The sequence below is a fragment of the Eleutherodactylus coqui genome, chromosome 7, assembly GCF_035609145.1.
Source record: "Eleutherodactylus coqui strain aEleCoq1 chromosome 7, aEleCoq1.hap1, whole genome shotgun sequence".
In the NCBI taxonomy this organism is placed as follows: Eukaryota; Metazoa; Chordata; class Amphibia; order Anura; family Eleutherodactylidae; genus Eleutherodactylus; species Eleutherodactylus coqui.
This window is the reverse complement of record NC_089843.1, coordinates 122,968,444-122,986,934: the sequence shown is the minus strand read 5'-3', so window position 1 is coordinate 122,986,934 and position 18,491 is coordinate 122,968,444. Positions and strand designations below refer to the sequence as shown.

General features: G+C 41.4%; 1 protein-coding gene across 1 annotated transcript in view; it reads right to left on the bottom strand.

The window, feature by feature from the left end:
- DCHS2 (dachsous cadherin-related 2) overlaps positions 1-18,491 on the bottom strand; it is a 267,892-nt gene that overhangs the window by 63,287 nt on the left and 186,114 nt on the right. Inside the window, exons 4-7 of the mRNA XM_066574814.1 lie at positions 17,449-17,685; positions 4,572-5,579; positions 3,558-3,745; positions 399-498 (exon numbers count right to left, since the gene is read on the bottom strand). Of these exons, the coding sequence (XP_066430911.1) occupies positions 399-498; positions 3,558-3,745; positions 4,572-5,579; positions 17,449-17,685 (1,533 nt within the window). The remainder of the gene's footprint in view (positions 1-398; positions 499-3,557; positions 3,746-4,571; positions 5,580-17,448; positions 17,686-18,491) is intronic.

The following is an 18,491-nucleotide window of genomic DNA, read 5'->3' as shown; positions in this document are numbered from 1 at the left end:
TGTCCTTTGTCACACATGATGTTCTGTAGAGGACATAGAGAGGGCTATAAGCTTGACAAGTTTTGGTAAAACCTCTTCTACCTACATTGTACTGTGCTTCGTTGCAGGTAATTGTACTGCAGATTTTACAACTAAAATTCTGCAACAACTCTGTGATATGTGATCCGAACCTTAGTGGCTTACATGCCACTGCCACCTTTATATACAGACCAGCATTTTCATTTTTTCAGATGTAGATCATTGCTTTCAGGTCTAAAAGCGGTTTCTGTGATTTTACAGAATATTTCATATGCAGAACGTCATTTCATCAGACACCATATAACACATAAGACAGCAAACATTAAACAGAATTGTCTAAAAAAAAAAAACCAATACTAAACATAATGTGCGGTTATTACCTGAGGACATTGAGTACACAACCGTCCCATTATTAGCAGCATCAGGATCCTTTGCATAAACAGCAGTCACGAACATATGTCCTGGCTGGCCATCTGGGACCTTAGCACAAGGATAGCAAATTGTAACATGCAGTAGGTAAAAATAAAGAGACGTGAACAGTACAGAGTACTATGTACCGGGAGAACAATGCAACTTGTATATCACGAGACAATTCTATTAAAAGGTTCCATGGCATTGCTAAGGGTTTTTGCAAGAGCCTATGTTAGAAATTTAGTTTGAAAGTTCCATTATGACTTATTCCTGACATTTCAAAGCAAAATGATGAATTATAGGTAAACACAGAAAATAATATTTAGTAGTATTATCCAACAGATGTCTGTTTCACTTGAGCAATATGCCACAGAAATGCAGGTGATCACCATTGGTCTAAAGCAAGGATTCTAGAACTATAATGTTACCTATCGCTTTTGTCCTGTAGGTGGCGCCACACTACCAGCTGATGATACAGCCACCAACTCCCTTATATTTATGATTACAACAGGCATTTATCACCCAACTTATCTGATGCTTATATACAAATATGTATCAGAATAATTCTTGGACTCCACAATGTATCATGTCATTAATAACACCATATGACTGCCAAAACAGTAGTTACTTCTGCTGATTATTACAGACATGCGACCAGGATGCTTGTGTGATTTTAAACTACTGTTGCTCAATGCTGCTTGTTTATAATTTATACATTGTTGCAAATATTCTGTTACTATGTGACTGATTATGGCACATCACGCTGGACCTTGCATGAGCTTTGTATACTACTCCCCAGCTCAGTGCTATGCGTGATTTTAAGTTGTCGCTTTCTCTGACATATCCATTGTGCTCTTTTACCGACAACTCATAGAACAATTGCTGTTTGTTTTAGTACCTGCATTTATATTTCGTATTTGTATACTGCTTGGTGAATTGTCTTTCAAGGCTGCTTTCACCCCTGCGTTAGGGTCAGTTCAGGGATTCCGTCTCTCTGTTCTGCTTGTTTTTGTTGGGAGAAACTGAAATAAAACTGATCTGTTTTTCCCCCACTGATTCCAATGGGATTTATAAAAATGGGGGGGAAAGGGAAAAGCTTCCATTCCGTCAGGTTTCCAGTTTTTGCATGGATTAATAGTCTACAGTGTTATATTTCCATCCAAAACAAACGGTAGCCTGACGGAATAATGTAAGCAAATGTAAGCCTTTCTGTTTGCTTTCCATTCTTTTGAAACCCTATTGAAATCAATGAGGGCAAAAAACAGATCCGTTTTTTTCTGTTTTATTTCAGTTTCTCTCCTCCAAAAATGGAGCAGAGAGATGGAAAACCTGAACTGAACCCTAACATAGGTGTCACGGAAGCCTAACAATTGTTAAATGAAATTGATTCAAGGTCAGAGCCCCGTCATGTGTCTCATGATGTTACCTATAGAGGGACCCTGCACATTGGAGCACTGTTCTCTTATTTATTACATGATGCTTGCTTGACACAGTCAGACATATTTTGGCATTCAGTGTCGTGTTAGGTCCACCAGAGAAATGAATCCTGATACCTGTCTTGCAGTCATACAGTGCACATCCACTTATACTGAATAGTAGTAGTATCACTGCACACATAAGGCCCATCAGTAAGTTATCAGTAATACGTATCAGTGTCTAATGGAGTTTGTTGCCAGCCTTGTTGTAGCTGGCCCCTATTGCACCCATAGGAAAGACTCAGTAGGAGTTTATTAAGAGCAAGTTCACATTTGAGTTTTCCTTTCTGCTTTAGATGGATCCTGTGTTTTTTTTTTTTAAACATTATTACAAACGGAAATCAAATAGAAACAAACAGAAAGCATTCTTTACATATTTTGATGGATCTATCTGCAGGATCCACAAAAAAACAGAAAGCATTCTTTACATATTTTGATGGATCTATCTGCAGGATCCACAAAAAAACAGAAAGTATTCTTTCTATTTATTTTCGTTTGATTTCTGCTTTTAATAAATTTAAATGGATCCATTTAGTTCTATTATCTGTGCTCAGATCCTTTGTTCTCCACGGGGAAACAATGCTGTCAGCACTCCCCGTGGAGAACTGCTGATAAACGTGAGTGACGATTTTTAGGTTAGCTTGAATTTAACGATCAGCTAACAGTGCCCAAAAAGTGGACAATAGGCGCACATTTCCACGCACCGATTATCGCTTAAATGATCGCCAATTAGCGATTTTTTAGCGATCATCGGCTCGTGTAAATGGACCTTTAGCATGCATCATTTGTTTAGGACACTACATGCTGCTTTGATTGGCCAATGCTGCCCACTTAAGCCTTAATATAATCCCCATTGAAGCACGCCTCTTCACACATTAGGTACATCTCGGGGCATCTGTGTGTCTATATAGAGGTCTATGCCAACCATGAGCTAGAGTAGATTTCTGGTATAATCTATGTCAGTTTCTGGCATAAATTAAGAGTTAAATTTGTCTGGCCTGTGCAGTCACACCCCCTCCAAACTAGTCACCCATTTTTTTATGTGAAATAAGGTGGTGTAAATGCAAAATGTTGCAAATTTTTGCAGAAGAGAAGCCTGCACAAAAAATTGTGCCCCTTTTAACGTTATTTTCAGCATGATAAAAGCCAATCACTGCTTTATTTTGCGGTGCTTGTATTTTTGCACAAGTTTTTTTTTTTGGGGGGGGGGGGGGCAGATGTTCGACAGATGCTAGCTGTAAGGTAATAGGGAATTTGGCATTTTTTTCACTTTTTGGTCAGTGGCATTTTTTTTTAGGTCATTAGCGTTAATCTAAAAACTATTTTTAATCTATTGCGAAAAATACCATAAGAAGTGAGGGACCAGTATGTTAAATGGCATGTTAACCTTCTCAGCAAGATTGAACCTATGAGTGAAGCAAATTTCACTTTTTCAGAGTTTGAAATTACATAACCGAGTTTAAAATCATTGATTAAAATATAATAAACAGAAAATTTCCCTCTTCACATTTTTTGCAAATTTCTGTGTTATACAATATCAGGACTTTTTCCTGAGTTCAAGGCCGTTTGTTGCAAGCAGGTGTTATGACCACTAGATGGCAGTCACACGCACTGAATAAAAGTTTTCGCAACTACTGTACAGTACTGACAAACCTTTATATGCAGCTGCTTCCCTGATGGCAACTGGGGGAAGAATGGCTTGTTGTCATTAAGGTCCATGACTGTGATGTAAACTGCAGCTGTGGCATTACGGCGTGGAGTGCCATGGTCAGTCACCAACACAGTGAGGTGATGAAGTGCTTTATGTTCACGATCTAAGGCTGCAGAATTTATGAGTTCACCTGTGCAAAAAATAAGTAAGAACAATAAAGAATATAAAGTCATAAAGTGGTTTGTTATGTTATCACCTGAAATACTAAGTTCCTCCATTACATTATCAGGCTTCACTCAAGAAATACACAGCATTTCTAGGTACATCAATTGTGCTGCCATCAAAAGGCGGGCACTTCTACCAGCTGCTCTTCACCTGATGATCCAGCACAGCATCTTTGCCAGATTGTGACAACAGTGGTTGAATTGCCAAATTGCCCACCTCTAAGAATCACAGTATATAGATTAGATAGATAAATAGATAGATATGAGATAGAGAAATAGATAGATAGTAGATAGATAGATAGATAGATAGATAGATAGATAGATAGATAGATAGATAGATAGATAGATAGATAGATAGAGTGAGTAGTAGCTAGTGACCCTCCCCTCTCCACAGAGGTCTATGGGTAACTGTAATCTGATCTCTTAGTGAAGCTGAAAATCCAAATCCTCTCCATAGATGGATGCTACCAGTGGATTCGAAAGGCATGAACAGTGCAGAAGACTATGGGGAGGAAAGAATCTTCATAAGTGAAAACAGAGGTATCTAACAGAGGATATATTAAAAAATCTTTTAATTTGTACCAAGCTGGGTGCACATTACAATATACAATATATATATAAATTTAATATATTTTCTTATATCAACATGTATTACTGAATTATGGAAAGCTGGAGGTAAGATGTTAAAGTAAATGATAAAATACATGCACAACCATATGATATATTAGTGAATGGACGTGTTCTTCTGCATTACATCTGTGTATAAAATACTAGCTGTTTCTGCGGCTTTACCTGTCTTGGAGTTGATATGAAAATAATTATCCTCAGACAGCAGAAAGTATGAGAGCTGTCCATTCCTCCCAGAGTCCCTGTCCAGTGCCTTGATTGTCCCAACCACACCATGAGGAGTGAGGCTTTCAGGGACCATGAAAGAATAGATGAGCTGATTGAAAGTTGGGAAATTGTCATTTACATCCAAAATCTTTACAATCACAGAAGTAGTTGCAGTCTGATCGTGGAGCTGGCCCATGCTTCTGGCCACCACAATCAGATTGTATATACTAGTCTTTTCATAATCCAGTGACCGGCGTAGGAAAATCCATCCCGTATTACGATTGATTCCAAACGTAATGGAATCTGCAGGAAGTAAGGAGTAACTGATTCTTGTCTGCTGATTTGGGGTCCCATCGAAGTAAGCTTTCATTTGAATGAGTTTAGAGTTTGTAATGAAATCTTCATTGATTTCCACTTGACGCACCAAATTTCCAAAAGTCAACATGTTACCAATATTGTTCTTTGTGACACTAATAGTTAATGTAAGGAGGGAACTTAACGAAGGATGTCCGTTGTCTTCAGCCATTATGAGGAGAATATGTTCACAGACCATTGTTAGAGTTGTATTTAGATACAATATTCCAAGGTTAGGGTCAATGGTAAACATGTCTTGTTTCTCACTAGCAATGCTGTAGGTGATCAATCCATTATAGCCATCATCAAGGTCTTCTGCTTGAGCGATATACAGCGCACTGCCAGGAGGAGTTGTCTGGGGTACATTGATTCTGTCATTCTCTCTTACAAAAACAGGTGTGTTGTCATTGACATCAGTTACAGTAATGTTAACCTGTGTACTGCTGACGACTGGAGAGTCCCCTAGCTGTGACTGGACAGTAAGAACAATAATAGGCTGAGACTCATGATCCAATGGCCGTCTTGTAGAAATGATACCAAACTGGGAATTTATGGACAACATCTGATATGGATCACCAGACTGTATTCTGTATGAGATGGGATCGATGGAATCTAGACAAGACAATATAAAGCAGAGTAATGTTAATAAAATGGAACAATACATATTGTAATAGTTACAGGCAGGGGCGTAATTATAGAGGGTGCAGAGGATGCGGCTGCACCTGGGCCCAGGAGCCTTGGGGGGCCCATAAGGCCTCTCCTCCATATAGGGAGCCCAGTACTATGAATAAAGCATTATAGTTGGGGGCCCCGTTCCAGGTTTTGCATTGGGGCCCAGGAGCTTCAAGTTACGCCTCTGGTTACAGGCCAATCAACATACAGGCAGTGAAGGTGGAAAGTACTCCCAGTAATGCGTGCCACACTGGAAGAGCTTGGGATTATGGAAAGAGATCGTTAATTTGTATAATTATATGTACATTTTAATAATAGTAATACAGGATTTTTTCCCCCTGTCCTTAAAATTACCATACTTCACCATTAAAAGGGAGATCCACTCACAATGTGTAACTTGCACATAGAAACGCAGAGGATTAGCAGCAGAAAAATACCACATGGTCTATCTAGGCTTCCCTTATCTTATTGAATTTTTCACTTGGGATAATAGATATATGCTTATCCCAGACACATTTAAATTCTGTTATACCCTGCAGCTGCAGAACACAGACTCCTCTCTGCCAACTCAGACACCCAGCTCGGGCGTCTACTCCTTTTGTGAATGTGGCCCAATCTTAAATGGCCAGTGCACCCTTCATTAAATTGTCCCCTGGCGACAGCCTGTCAGCTTCGGATATATCAGTCAATCTCCACCTGTGTCTGTCTATTGTAATCATTTTGGTCTCACTCAAGGTGCTTGCAAGTTTGTTCTAATTCTTTGGTTCTTGACATTTGGTTATCCCTGACTATGTTCCTGCCTCTGATCCTAACCCCGGCTTGTTATTTTGACTTCTATCTGCTGGCTCCCCTGGCCTCTGGTGTGATTCACCCTGCTGAACCTGTTTTCCATGGCCCGACCTTGTTCTTCGTACCAAAGTGTGCCACCTGCTCTGACCTGGACTGACTGACTACGCTCCTGTTCTCACCCTCAGGTAACCACGCCTCTAGTCGTGTCAGCTGCCACAGTGTTAGAACCACTTCCTGAGTTACGGCCTAGGGACCCCACAGCAAAGCCTGCTTTCCGAATGATGGGGTTAAAGGGTGAAGATTGGGATACCTCAGGATTTGGCCCAAAGTCAAACCAGAGTGTGGTACAACAGGTCCAAATCTGCTGATCTTGGCAAAGTCACTTTCTTTTGATATTAAACCACGTCTGCTGGGAGTTTGTTCCATGTCCTTCAGTACTATATAATATAGTAGTTACTGTACATATATTTTTGGGATTAAAAAAACATAGCCTCCGCCCTGTGCCAGTCACTGCACTGGCTGCCCATTAAATACAGAATTCAATTTAAACTCACTACCTTCAAAGCCCTCCACAGCGCAGCACCGCCCTACATTGCCTCCCTCATCTCAATCCATCGCCCAGCTCGGGCTCTCAGCTCTGCTAACGAAACTAGACTGAGCGCCCCTTTAATTTGAACTTCTCATTCCCACCTCCAAGACTTCTCCAGAGCAGCACCAGTCCTCTGGAACGCACTACTAAAGGATACCTGAGCAATCCAGGACTCACAAAATTTCAAGCGTGCTCTAGAAATGCACCTCTTCAGGGAGGCATACCACAATCCCCTAAACAAACCTCTCTGTACTCCGCCTGATAGCATGCTCCCTGACCTACTGACTGCAATCCCTGATAGCCACCATCAACTGCCCCTGCAGTCATACCGTTTCTGACGTCATACGGCTAATTATCTGACCATTGTCTATGTGTATAGCATCCCTCGCTCTCCACCTCGCCATACCGTGCACATCTCCAGCCCTTTACCTTCTGTATCACCCCATTACTTGTAGTATGTAAGCTCGTTGGAGCAGGACCCGCACCCCTATTGTTTCCATCAACTGATTACTATATGCAACCACGGTTCTGTAATTTTTGTACTTTTGTCTTTCTGTATTCCCCCTGTCTATGTAAACGCTGTGGAATATGTTGGCGCTATACAAATAAATATTATTATTATCTTTGAAGATGAGCCTTTCTCAGACCTAGCTGTTTGATTCAGAAGAAGACAAACCCTTGTAGCCAATGTTACAGGGGAGCATATACTTATTCCTTAACCCCTTAAAGGCAGTCATATAATTTGTATGGGACATTGATTGGGAATGTTCATTTGGCCGATCATTGACCCATGTTAAAGGGCATTAACACCAGGTTTGCATCATGTGTGGGCATTCTGTCTGAAACAGTCCTTCCAATATTTCATAAATGTATACCGTGCCGTTTGAATTTTTTTGCATAGTTTTAATCAACTGCACTTTGCATTCAATTGAAGTAAATGTATACCTATATATACCGCCCAAGTGTATGCGTACACCTGTCTAATAGTAGTCTGAAGTCAGCTTAGACATATACGATGGAAAAATCAGGGATCAGACTAAACTCAGGGCTTGTTTGGAGTCTGTAATCGTGGAAAAACATAAGTCTGCATAGGAATAGTAGCCAAAAACAATTTTTTTTTAGACTTAAGACTATTTTCAAAGTTTCTTAAACTTTTTATTTTGTTTGTGCTTGCTACAAGACGCACTACTAAGTACTGAAGAGACAGATTTCTTGTATATTTTCGCACAACTTACCTAATTATATTTTTTTGAACATTTGAGGACAGAAAAGTATCCACAAGTCATTGCATGAATTCTAACAGAAAACCATAAACTGGCAATATTATATGAGAACAGCCATTTCAGACTATAGTAAGAGCAATCGTGTGACAGATGGAGAATTATACGTGCTGCAAAACTGTTTAGCTAACGCTGCAGTAAATGGACTGTACAGGCAATTATGTGTTCAGTTAGATGCACAATCTGCAAATGACAAATTAAAGTGAAATTATCCTTGGGAAGAACTCTTCTTTATGTTTCCAGCTACTCACATCCAGAGCAGAGGATAGTAGTAGTATGAAGAAGAGTTTGTGGTCTGAAATGTATTCATTTTTATGTGCTGGGTTTACAGATGAGGGGGCATAAAAAGTAGAACAGATGTTTTCATAGCATTTGTCACTTCTACCACTCCGCATGGCAGGTCATAGATATTGTAGGTGGAGGCAGCTGAAAGACGTTGGTAAGGCATGGTAGGAGGAAATCAGAGTGATCTGACTTGATCTGATCTTTAACGGATATGAATATGTTTTTAACCATTTTAAAGTGTTCCACTGGATTATACAGTCATTGTTACAAGGCTTGTATAAAGAGTCTAACTTGACTTGCAGGAATGCTGCCTTCTAATAGGTGGCACTGCAGAGGTATTGTTCCATCTCTCTTATTTGCATATTTCCCAGAGGAGCATGGATGGCCTTATAAGTCTCCTCACTCACCTAGAAGGTGTTCTCCCTAAGGAGAAAAGGTAGCGTTCCTGAACCACTGTATTACACATACAATAAACAATCCAATTGTGGAAAAAGCTTTGATAAAAATATGTTGTTTTTGTACACAGCATCTTTGCAGACCTCTGTGCTTTTATGGTTACAGATTGCAAACAAGCCCTTTGTGTATTCTGGTCCTAAAGCCATATGTTACTTCATTCCCTATAGGCAGGAGAAGAGGGGGCACATGGATGGGAGCTCTATAGATCCCTGCTATTACCATGGCCTATCAATGACAGAACAATTAAGTTAGTAAGGTAGCATTGTTGTATTAAGCTTTTGCTATGTTCTATCTAACTGTACAATATGCCCTGAAGACATTATATCATCATGGACAATGGCTTTACATGGAAGTCACTAGTCTGACAACCAACACTCCCAACAAACTACTGATTTTGCTGGGGGAAGATGCTGACAGCTATACATTTTCCTTGCTGTGAAAATGTAGTGTTACGTGGAGGTCCAAGTCCACCAGAGTGAAAGGCCCTGCTTGTTTGTGGCTTTATGCTATATATCACATACATCCCTTTAAGTTCGATATACTTGTAGTTTTCTTGGTTATATAATATATACATTATGACCAAACTCATCTCTTCTCACCTTAGGTGAACTTGATAACTGATGAACAATAGTCACTATTATCATATTCTATCGCATTAGATTTTTATATTTAGATGTTGTAGCCCCACTGAACAAGTACATATTATAAAATCTGTCATAGTGACATACTGTACAGTCAGGTATAATTATTTACAGCAGATACTCTGTATATCGCTACTACACTAAGGAAACAGTGTTAGCTCCAGGTGCTTTACCGTGTAACAGATTATGTAATTATACCACTGAAAGCAGATTTTCTTGATAAAATAGGAACTTTAAAACAAATATTGCCTGCAAATTTACTCGTGTATTATCTTGGGGTAGTAAGGGTGACTTTACATGGGTCAACTGCAGTCCAAATAATCACTCATTTCAGCGAATGAAAGCAATAGTTGTTCCGGCCACCAAGGGGGGACGAGGGATAATTAATTCACTTGTCTCTTGTTGTTTCTTTGCGGCTCACTTAAAAATAATCTCTGGTTGATTAATTTATTGTCTGGTGTAACTAGGCAGTTGTCCGTCTTTCAGTGACTTCCCAATACTCTTTGCAGATCGGTGTGCTCTCCAGTTATCGCCAACATAAACAGCAATCACTCCGTGTGAAAGAACACGGACGACCATCATTTCCTATGCTAACAACTAGCTGTAGTGACTACTTCCAGCGACTAGTTGAACGACAGTTGTCCCGTGTAAAGCCACCCTAAGAGGTGAAAGTCATAAGAATGTACAATACTATACTGCTGCAGTTGTTACAGTCTTTTATACCTGACCGATGAAGGAAACCAAAGTAAACCCTGTATATAAATGACAATGTCAAGTATCACAGTGACAGGGCTCGGATAACACCGGTCTTCGTAACATGCCAAAAAAGAAAAAATGGTCAGGTACAGGGATAAAATCCAACTCCTTTATTAAGTAAAAATTAAAAACACATACACGGCCACAGATCAAGATTGAAAAGGTATATATCCGGCACATTTTGAAGGTTATTACGCATGGCATGTCTGATCCATAGTATGAATATGATATTTAAAATAACCTAAATAGAGATGAGCGAACACCAAAATGTTCGGGTGTTCGTTATCCGGAACGAACTTCCCGCGATGTCCGGGTGTTCGTTTCGAATAACGAACCCCATTGAAGTCAATGGGCGACCAGAGCATTTTTGTATTTCGCCGATGCTCGCTAAGGTTTTCATGTGTGAAAATCTGGGCAATTCAAGAAAGTGATGGGAATGACACAGTGACGGATAGGGCAGGCGAGGGGCTACATGGTGGGCTGCATCTCAAGTTCACAGGTCCCACTATTAAGCCACAATAGCGGCAAGAGTGCCCCCCCCCCCCCACTGTCAGCATAAAGATCGTTCTCCTCTGCCACAGCTGTAACAGCTGTAGCAGAGAAGAACGATGTTTGCCCATTGAATTCAATGGAGCGGCAATACAGCAGGTTCCACTGAATGCAATGGGCTGCCCGCGATCGCAGGATGAATGGTCGGAAAGGGGTTAAATATATAACCCCTTTCCTGCAATTCATCCAGAAATGTGTTACACTAAAAATATATACCGGCGTATAAGGCGACGGGGCGTATAAGACGACCCCCCAACTGTCACCTTATACGCCGGTAATACAGTGGAGCAAAGAATAAAAAGCATTACTTACGTTTTTAGATGATCTGCGGCGCTCCTGCAGGCTGTCACTCCCTCCTAATCCACGGCAGACAAGCTTTCTCTATGAAAGGCTTTAAATCCCTGCCTCCAGAAAGACACGTGCCTTCAGCCAATCACAGCCAATGACAATGATGTCATTGAATGGCTGTGATTGGCTGTGTTTCTGGAGGCGGGGATTTCAAGCCTTGAAATCCCCGCCTCCAGAAACACAGCCAATCACAGCCATTCAATGACATCATTGTCATTGGCTGTGATTGGCTGAAGGCACGTGTCTTTCTGGAGGCAGGGATTTAAAGTCTTTCGTGGAGAAAGCAATACTCTGCCGTGGACCAGGAGGGAGTGACAGCCTGCAGGAGCGCCGCAGATCATCTAAAAACGTAAGTAATGCTTTTTATTCTTTGCTCCACTGTATTACCGGCGTATAAGGTGACAGTTGGGGGGTCGTCTTATACGCCCCGTCACCTTATACGCCGGTATATATTTTTAGTGTAACACATTTCTGGATGAATTGCAGGAAAGGGGTTATATATTTAACCCCTTTCCGACCATTCATCCTGCGATCGCCGGCAGCCCATTGCATTCAGTGGAACATGCTGTATTGCCGCTCCATTGAATTCAATGGGCAAACATCATTCTTCTCTGCTACAGCTGTTACAGCTGTGCCAGAGAAGAAGGATTTGTCTTCTATATGTTCTCAATGGGGTCAGCGCTGCTGCCGCTGGCCCCATTGAGCGCATATAGAATGCATCCATAGCGAACCGCGGGAGGGGCAGACTTTTATATCAGGCGGACACCTTATCTCCCCAGCCACTCACACCAGGGGGGTGGTATAGGGCTTAAACGTTGCAGGGGGAAGTTGTAATGCCTTCCCTGTCTTTATATTGGCCAAAAAAAAGCGCTAACGTCTCAGGGAAGAAAGTTAAAGTAACCCGGACACCGCATGGTGTTCGTTACGGATAACGAACATACCGAACACCCTAATATTCGCACGAATATCAAGCTCGGAAGAACACGTTCGCTCATCTCTAAACCTAAACCAATAGAAACACTCATTGGACATCCCCCCTCCAAAAAAATAAAAATATTAACCCCCAGTAAACGTTGAAATTTGGGGCTGGAAAAGGAGAGAAGAAAACATCGCCGTAGCAGCTTTCGATGTTTTTATGCATTTTTCATGTTTTTCTCATGCATTTTCTATTCTTTATGTGGGTGACTTTTTATGCATTTTATTCCGTTGGCTTTTTGATCCTTTTCCTTTTCCCGCTCCTTAACAAATTTCATGGTCTATTGGGAATTTTTTTTTTGGGGGGGGGTGGGGGCTGGGCTATTGGTTCCTATAGTGTTCCTATTGGTTCAATTTATTTTAAATATCATATTCATACTATGGGTCAGACATGCCATGAGTAGGAACTTTTCAGTGCAATATGTGTAGGAAAAAGTCCTTTTGAAACTAGATCTGTAGCCATGTTCACATTTGAAATTTTTAGTCAATAATGAAATTGGATTTTAGCCCATATGCAAGTTTATACTTATATGTACAAACATATATAAAAGAAGCACAGCTCCAGTAGATTTGTCATTTAGTATACTGTATTAGGAAATCACACTATAGTAGTGGTTCAGGGGTGTAACTATGGGATGTGGTTGCACCCGGGCCCAGGAGCTTAGGGGACCCATAAGGCCTCTCCTCTCCATATAGGGAGCCCAGTACTATGAATAAAGCATTATATTTGGTCCTTGTTACAGATTTTGAATTGGGGCCCAGGAGCGTCAAGTTATGCCTCTGCATAGGACCGTGGGTAAACCTATTCATTAGTTTAAATGAGTTTTAATGATTAAAAAGGCAAACAATGAGATATTTATCTCTGTTATATCAGGGATCATATTTGACAAACTTCTTTTTTTGCTGAATCCTCTCTGGTGATAACTATTTCAGTTTCTATTAAGGCCCTTTTACACACCACGATTATCGCTCAAAACGTGCTCAAAAGCCATCTTTTGAGCACTAATCGTTGTGTGTAATTGTGCGCCCATCATACACTTACCATGCACTTTTCGTCCATCACTGACTTCAGGTAAGCAGCTTGAAATCCTTGCCCCTGTTAAGAGGGACCGCACACTGAGTTCTCTGTGGGCAGCACTGATAACATTCTTTAACAGCTGTTAAAACAGCTGGAGAACAATAGTGGTGTATTTAGAGAACAGACCACCCGCTGTTCTCTAAATACATGCAAATGAAGTACTAAAGCGCTGATTAGCCCATTAGTACCTACACAAAATGATCCCTCAAAACTGTCAGTTTCTGACGAATTTTGAGCGATCATCTGTGTGTGTAAATGCATCATAAACTTTCTATAAATATGTTAAATCACATCAACCAGAAGAAAGGGGATCTTGTAAGTATTCAGTGACTCGAGATTCTGAAGTTTGTAAAGAATTGTGACCTCAGTGGATTTATCAACCATGGATAATCTGGTCTCACCAGTCACTGCTAAGATAAATAAAACTTCTGCTGGGGCTTTTCATGTTTCTGATTAAGAACCATGGAACTGTATAATGTACTGGACTTGTCATATAAATTATCCATACAAGTTACTGTGAAAAACTTAGCGGAAATTTGAAACATCTGCAGTAGATGTCAGGAGCTTGTAGTGAATGTCCAAATGCAATATTTCTTATTATAAAGCATAATATCAACAAGAAGTCATGCATGTTAACTAAGGTTTAATGATATAATTGTGTCCTCGAATGATTATACTCTATCTATCTAATATCTATCTATCTATCTATCTATCTCATATCTATCTATCTATCTATCTATCTATCTCCTATCTATCTATCTATCTATCTATCTATCTATCTATCTATCTATCTATCTATCTATCTATCTATCTATCTATCTATCTATCTACCTATCTCATATCTATCTATCTATCTATCCATCCATCTCATATCTATCTCATATCTATCTATCTATCTATCTATCTATCTATCTATCTATCTATCTATCTATCTATCTATCTATCTATCTATCTCATGTCTATCTATCTATCTATCTATCTCTCTATCTCATGTCTATCTATCTATCTAATATCATCTATCTATCTATCTATGTGCTATTGCTATTGCTCTCTCCAACTTTGTATATCAGGTACTCCATCTTCTATCTACATTTTTCTGTCTACAGTTCTATAGATGGATCTGTTGTTATATCCTTTGTGTGCACCTGAGTAGGAGTGGTGAAGTGCACCTGCAGTTAATGCGATCCACTGGACGGCTTCTTAGAATGACGGCTCACAATTTATATGAAAGTCTGTGCATTTGGAAAGAAACGCTGAATAGTCATTCCAATTAAACTACACAAGGCCAGAGTACTAATACTAATGTTTTTGCAAATCACGTCACAATGTAGCACACAGCTGCATATTTAAGGGCTCCAACTCAAGAATGGCTTTGTCAGTAAGGAACCGTAACTTATAAAAAGCACAGTTGTTGACAGGTATTGCTTAGCTGAACTGGAATCTGAGGTATGGATATTATCCATGGAAATCAAGCATGTCTGTGTTTGGTGAAGCTGGTGAGAAACAGGAGTTGTCAGCGCAGAAGTCTCACCCAGTCATACTGGATTAGTAAGAAAGTTGTATATATCGATACTATCCAATTGATTTAAAGTGAACCTGTCGCCAAGTATAAACACCATAAACTATAGTTATAGTGCTTAGAGCTTAGGTGACGTGGAGTCCGGGAAGCCTCTTTTACAACCTACCCAGAAACCCGCTCCTGTGGTGTGCTACAGCAAATCGGCGCGTGCATAGCAGCTTTGACCTTATTAGAAGGCTGTGCATATGCATTTCCATAGAGATGGATCGGAACATGCACACACTCAGTTCTAAAAAGTGTCAAGCTGGTTGTGTGCACTTGTAGTGGCCTGAAGTCTTTATATTTGGCCCCTCCATAATTGTCATACATGTCATGTCTTTAGTGTGGATGCCCTGTGCAAATTGTCCTGTCATTAGTCATGTGTATTGCACAGCTGTAGCATGTATGAGGTTAATGTCTGAGAGTGGCTGAGATATGTGTGAAAAATGTAACAAGTTTGTCTTGTCATGTGAGCATGCAAGTATATATATATATATGAGTGAAAGGTGAGACTGGAGGGAGACCATCTTCTTCAACGGTAGAAGGTAGAGGGAGAGTGACGGCCACATGGGGGTACCTTCAACCCTCATGTAAATTGATGGAGGCCGAGGAGAGGTATCCTGATGCCCATATTTCCAGGATCCCCACTTAAAGAGTGAATGGAGAAAGGAGTCACCATGCAGTGTCCAAACTACTAATTTCAAGTGAGTGTTAGCAGAGGGTTCTTTCCACCTCCGGTGTGTCTCACCTGGGGTAGAGCTTTACAGATAACTCAACCTGTAGGCCCGGTGTCAGCCTGTGTCCCATAGTGTGTGTGTGCGTCCAGAAGCAGAGTCATACAGATAACTAGGACTGTGGGCCCGTTGTCATCCTGTGTTCTCCTTCCTGACCCTGCTCAACTGTTATTCCTGCACTGGTGTGTGAAAGTTACCTTTAAAGAAAGTAATGTTCCAGTCACTGTCCGTTCCCAGTGATTGAGTTATTCAAAGTTAACTGTGTGTGGACTGTCTTATTTTTCGCACCGGATAATCAATGGTGTGAAGGAACGGTGGCGCCACGAGTGACAACTTCTCAAGTCCACTACAACACTTTACAGGTAACCGCTGTCCCAGCATTGCCTGGAAGAGGTCTAGTGGTGCCTTGGCTCAGGCCATATGCATCCCTCTGGCGAGGAGTTTGGTAGAGCCACTGTGACAAGTACCATTTCTACCCCTGCCAGCTCCTCAGTGTCATGCTTTGTGCCTTGGTTGCTGCAGGACACCACACAATGACTCCACTGGGGGACATCACAGGAATGGAAGGCCAGGTGAGTATGAAACACAGCTCCCACACTCCACATCACTTAAACTATAAGCACCCTAACTTAGCTTATAGTGCTTAAAGTTGGACAGGTTCAATTTAAAGGGAATATATCACCCATTTTTTTTACTAATTAAAGGAGATGTCCCGCGCCGAAACGGGTTTTTTTTTTTTTAACCCCCCCCCCCGTTCGGCGCGAGACAACCCCGATGCAGGGGTTAAAAAAACCACCCGCACAGCGCTTACCTGAATCCCGGCGGTCCGGTGACTTCAATACTTACCGCTGAAGATGGCCGCCGGGATCTTCTACCTTCGTGGACCGCAGCTCTTCTGTGCGGTCCACTGCCGATTCCAGCCTCCTGATTGGCTGGAATCGGCACGTGACGGGGCGGAGCTACACGGAGCCGCTCTTTGGCACGAGCGGCTCCATAGAAGAAAGCTGAAGACCCGGACTGCGCAAGCGCGGCTAATTTGGCCATCGGAGGCCAAAAATTAGTCGGCTCCATGGAGACGAGGACGCTAGCAACGGAGCAGGTAAGTATAAAACTATTTATAACTTCTGTATGGCTCATAATTAATGCACAATGTACATTACAAAGTGCATTATTATGGCCATACAGAAGTGTATAGACCCACTTGCTGCCTCGGGACATCTCCTTTAAGACTAGATAGTGATACATTTTCTATTTTTCTAATTAGCTTTCATTTTCCTCTGGTAGATTTTTTAATTATATTTTCTATACATGATTATGGTGCCAGTTTTAGATTGGCCAGTTATTAGCAGGTTGCAAGTTACGTGGAGTTTTTTTAAATGGACCCTGCTTTAAAGAGATCATTAGTTGTGGCAGCCATGATTGTAAATGTGACAATTGGATCTGCCGCAATATTGATTGTTGCTTTTTAATTATCTTCTCACGAACCAAGTGCCAATTTCTTGGCATGGTCTTAGAATAGCAGTTGGATGGCAGGTGCTTAGAAGCTACAGCAGAGGGACAATTAATGTCAGAGCAGATCCTTTTGTTACATTAAAAATGGAAGAAAAATGCTAAGATCTTATAAATGAAACACAATTGACAATCTTTGGCTATCGATATAATTTTGGTACAATATAGAGCCAATTTTATGAGTTAAGTGAATTGTCCAAACTGTTCATTTTATTGGTTCCAATCAATGTGCTGATAAAAAATGATAAACTTCAGTACTTACTTAGAGGTTCTCTAGCCTTGACTGAGCCAACGGCACTTCCATTCGGAACATCTTCTGATATTATAAATGTGTAGCGGGATTTTTCAAAGATTGGTGGTGCGATTGTAGTCTTTTGGATGTTAACAGTTACAGATGCATTTACTGCAGAGGTAAGGCCACCTTTATCATGAGCGCATACAGAAAAGGTCACTTGCAAGTCTTCCAGATGATTGAGAGTAGAAATCAAATAGATAATACCTAAGGAATGGATGGAAAAATTACATTTAATTACATTCATTAAATGTTTTTACAAATAATATCACTTGAAGAAAATTAAATCTTAACATATTCTATGTATATATAGATTGCAAATAAAGCTTAAAGAAAAAGATCACTAAGGACTAGAGATGAGCGAACATGTCCGTTACGGACACATCCGCACCCGGACACCGGCTTTGCCGAACACTGCAGTGTTCGCGCGTAAAGGTCCTGGTGCCGCCGGGGGGCGGGGAGATGCGCGGCGGCGCGGGCGGCAGTAGCGGGGAACAGGGGGGAGCCCTCTCTCTCTCCCTCTCCCCCCCACTCCCCGCCGCACCCCCCCGCGCTGCCACGGCGGCCCCCGAACTTTTTCGCCCGAACACTGAAGTGTTCGCAAAGTTCGGTGTTCGGGCGAAAAAGGGGCGGGGCCGAACGTGTTCGCTCATCTCTACTAAGGACCATCTCCTTTAGTACCTTTTAGGCCGGCTGCCCACGAGCGTGACAGGCTCCGCCGCGGAGTATTCCGCAGCGAAGCCCGTCACGGCGCCCCCCCAGAGACCCCATACTCAGGGCTCATGTCCACGGGGAAAATAAGAATTAAAATCCGCAGCGGATTTTAACTCTTCTCCAGCACGCGGATCCGCACCCCATAGGGATGCATTGACCACCCGCGGGGTAGATAAATACCCGCGGATCATCAATAAAAGTGATTAAAAAAAAAATGGAGCATGAAAAAATCTGGACCATGCTCCATTTTCATGCGGGTCTCCCGCGGGGACGGCTCCCGCGGGCTTCTATTGAAGCCT